Here is a 4,117-nt window from a genome sequence, read left to right on the forward strand (position 1 = left end):
GAAATGTCCCTGATGGTGGCAGCCTCCACTATGTTCTGAATGACAAACTTCTTAATAGCCTTATCCTTGCGTACACACCAGGCACAGTTTGTGCAGCGAATAGGCTGCACATGACCACTGCCCTTTTTGGCATGACCATTGTTCTTTTTTTCGTCATCTTGGAAAGGAGGACCCGAAAGAGGCCCCACTTTTTGTTTTTAAGAGGCAGCATCTCCCAATTAATGGGCTGGCCTTTACCGGGGATCAAACTCAGAACCTTGGCACTTGCCAGGCAGGTGCTCATGCTACTGAGCTGAGCTATCTCCCCGGCCCTAATGGGCTGGCCTTAAACTCTTTTTATCTCTGAGATGGAAGCATACACCATCACATCCAGTTCCTAAAATTTTTAAATTGAGTATAACTTTAGATATTTTGTGTGAATTTTCTAGTCCATGGACTTTGTTTTCTTCTTTCTTACCATAGGTTCAGTGGTCACCTCACAATGAGACTATTCTGGCTTCTAGTGGTACTGATAGAAGACTGAATGTCTGGGATTTAAGGTAAATAAGTCTTATATCAGTTACTCTCTTTGTGAAGTTATTTTATTTATATTTTCCAAAATAAGGTAAATCTGTTAACTTATTTTTTTCTGCTAGTAAAATTGGAGAAGAGCAGTCCCCAGAAGATGCAGAAGACGGCCCACCTGAGTTGTTGGTATGTTACAATCTGTGAACTGTGTTGAAGTAGTCTGTACATTAATATCCTCTGTCTGCATTTTATCTTTGCTTTCTTTCTCTTTTAGTTTATTCATGGCGGTCATACTGCTAAGATATCTGATTTTTCCTGGAATCCCAATGAACCTTGGGTGATTTGTTCTGTATCAGAAGACAATATCATGCAAGTGTGGCAGATGGTAAGTGTTTTGTCATTTATCTGAAGTTAGATAAATGAGACATAGCATCATTTTTGTTTTGTTTTTGAGACAAGGTCTTGCTGTGTAGTCCATCCAGGCCGGCCTCAAATTCACAACAGTACTTCTGCCTCTGCTTCCCAACTGCTGAGATTACAGACAAGTGTCACCATGCCCAACAACAACATTTTATATTTATGTACTTCATGAATACAATGCATCTTAGCTCAGTTTACTCTCAGACATGATGTTAGTCATGCACATTGCCATTTTCAGCCATCCTTTACATTTGTGTGATTATCCTACTGATTATCTTCTGTTCCTCCTCATTCTCCTTTTCTACTACTCATTGCCCTGTTTGTTTTGTTTTGTTTTGTTTTGTGTGTGTTTTTCGTTTTGTTTTGTTTTGCAGTATCGGAGATTGAACTCAAGACCTTGTGCTTGCCAGGCAAGCACTTATTCTAGTATACTATCTCCCCAGCCCATATTACCCTGTTTTGTAAGCACTAGTGTCTCCTGGCTAACCAAACTTTCAAACTGCAAACTATTCACCTCTCTGATATATGTACAGGTTTCATAGCATCTATAATTTTTCTCCCATATGTATTTACCTTACAGATGCAAGTACATATATCCAAAGGAGACAATATTGTTACAACATGATATATATTGCCATTTCTCTGAAATTTCTCTAGATTTCAAATATATTTCCTAACTCTAAAACTGAATTTCAGGTTTTTGATTTTTTTTAGAACACTTAGAATTTAATTTTTAAAAAAAATGCAACCAGGTTAAGGTGACACACCCCTGAAATGCAACTACTTGAGAGACTGAGATAGAGTTAAAATTCTGAGGCCAACCTAGGCAACTTATCAAAGCATTTTTTGAAAAATAATTAAAAGGACTGAGAATATGACTCATTGTTCCCTGAGTTCAATTCCAAGTGCCTCAGTCAGGCTGGGAATGTTGCTCACTGGTAGAGCACTCCTGGTTTGATTTGTAGTACTAAGAGAACTAACACATACAAGACTCAGGATTAATTGCCTAGCATCAAGAAAACTATAAACTGGGTGTGGACCAGTGGTAGAGGGCATATTCTACATGCATGAGGCTCTGGGTACAATCCCCAACATAAAAACAAAACACTAATGTCTAAATTAGGCATAAAAGGTGTAGTGGATACCTTTTAGCACAGAATTGGGGAGACTTAGAGGGATTGCCAGTATGTTGTTGTTGTTGTTGTTTTTATTTATTTATTTATTTATTTATGTGTGTGGCCAGCTCAGTCCACCAGGGGGCGGGGCTGGTTGGCATGTGGTGCTGGGGGATTGAACCGCTGTCCCTTTGTTTTTGCCAAGCTTGTTCTAAGTAGGTGCTTTAGACCACTGAGCCATCTCACCAGCCCCCGCCAGTATGTTTTGAGGCTATCCTAAACTACATAAGTAAGACTTTGTCTCCAACAAAAACACTCTATGGTTAGTGTAAGACATAAAGGGGGGGATGCTGAGAATGTAGCTCAATGGCATGAGTGCCTGCATGGCAAGTACAAGGTTCTAGTTCAATTTCTGGTTAACCCCTGTCCCCCCAAAAAAATCCTTATATTTAAAAGTATTTGAAAACGGCATGGTGTCACATGCCTGTAATCCCAGCACTTAGGAGGCTACAGCAGGACAATTGCCACAAGTTAAACCAACTTCAGTACATAGTCAACTCATAGCCAGTTTGAATTACACAGCAAGGAAAAAAAAAATAAAAGAGTACAGTTGAGTATGGAGGCATATGCCTATAAATCCCAGCACTCAAAAAGTTGGGGGCCAGGGAGATGGCTCAGTAGAATAAGTGCTTCCCTGGCAAGTGCAAGGGCCTGAGTTTAATCCCCGGCTCCGCAAAAAAAAAAAAAAAACATTTTTACCACATTTTTTCGGTGGTAGTGGTGGTTTGACTGCTGTGTCTGGCTAACACTTTTTTGTAAATGAAGGTAGTATGGTAAAAGATTTCAAGCTGGGGTGTGGTGGCACGTGCTTGCATCCCAGTCCTTGGGCAGCTGAGGTAGGAGGATCACCATGAGTTTGAGGCCAACCTAAACTAAAGACCCTGTCTCAAAAATAAATAAATACATAAGTGAATAAATGATATGGCTCAGGGCAAAGGCCCTGGGCTCAACCCCAGTAGGCCATATACATAACCACCACTGCCACACCCATACCAGGGGCACATGCATAGATGCTAATGTGCAGGAATCTTTAGAGACCAGCCTGGGGTAACATAGTAGGACCTCCCCCACCCCAAGGGGAAAATTTTTTTTTTTTTTTTTTTTTTTTTGCAGAACCAGGGATTGAACTCAGACCCTTGTGCTTGTCAGGGAAGCGCTTATTGCACTGAGCCATCTCCCTGGCCCTGGAAAAACCTTTTAATGTTACAAACTTCATCCTTGAAGAATATATTAAAATGCTGGGAGAGGGGCATGACCAGAAGTTGCATGAAACCCATGAGGCCCCTCCCCACCTTGCCAATTCATATCTTCTGCTTGGTTCCTTTAACAGTTGACTGTAGATCAGTTGTAGAGTCCTTGCTTAGCATGTGTGTCTCTCTAGAATCAAGCATTTTGAGATTTGGAATATATGGCTAGGGCAGGTTTGCCATTTAGGATTTGTTTTTATACAGGGATTTGAACCAGAGCCTTCATGCTAAACCTTAACCCCACCCCTTTTTTATTTTGAGACAGGGTCTTGCTAAATTGCCCAGGCTCTATTAATTTGGGGTCTTCTTGGCTCAGCCTCTAAGAGTTCTAAGGTTACAGGCATGACCTGGCCAGGTTTTTAATTGAAGCTTATATTTCTGTGTTTATCATACTCTGCCACTGTACAATAATCATAGTTTAATTATCAAAGAACTAAAAGGGGCCTATGACCAGTTGTATGTTTTTAGTGGAATATAGCCATACACATTCATAAGTCATACTTATTACAGACTTTCTGTGACAGTGGCAGAAAGTTGAAATAGCACCTATATGTATGACTCACGAGCTTAAAATACTTATTATTTGGTTCCCTGACCTAATCTGTTAATGGAACCTTGAATTCAAGAAGTAGCCTTCATGATTACTAAATACTCTTTTTCTTCTTTTGGGGCAGGCTGAGAACATTTATAATGATGAAGACCCAGAAGGAAGTGTGGATCCAGAAGGACAAGGATCTTAGATATGTTTAAACTCGTGATTTTAGACTC

General features: G+C 40.2%; 1 protein-coding gene across 1 annotated transcript in view; it reads left to right on the forward strand.

The window, feature by feature from the left end:
• Rbbp4 (RB binding protein 4, chromatin remodeling factor) overlaps nucleotides 1-4,104 on the forward strand; it is a 27,841-nt gene extending 23,737 nt beyond the window's left edge. Inside the window, exons 7-10 of the mRNA XM_023701040.1 lie at nucleotides 463-539; nucleotides 636-693; nucleotides 782-892; nucleotides 4,024-4,104. Of these exons, the coding sequence (XP_023556808.1) occupies nucleotides 463-539; nucleotides 636-693; nucleotides 782-892; nucleotides 4,024-4,089 (312 nt within the window). The 3' untranslated portion in view covers nucleotides 4,090-4,104. The remainder of the gene's footprint in view (nucleotides 1-462; nucleotides 540-635; nucleotides 694-781; nucleotides 893-4,023) is intronic.
• Nucleotides 4,105-4,117: the final 13 nt, after the last annotated feature.

Source organism: Octodon degus, unplaced genomic scaffold (assembly GCF_000260255.1).
Source record: "Octodon degus isolate 3935 unplaced genomic scaffold, OctDeg1.0 scaffold00130, whole genome shotgun sequence".
NCBI lineage: Eukaryota > Metazoa > Chordata > Mammalia > Rodentia > Octodontidae > Octodon > Octodon degus.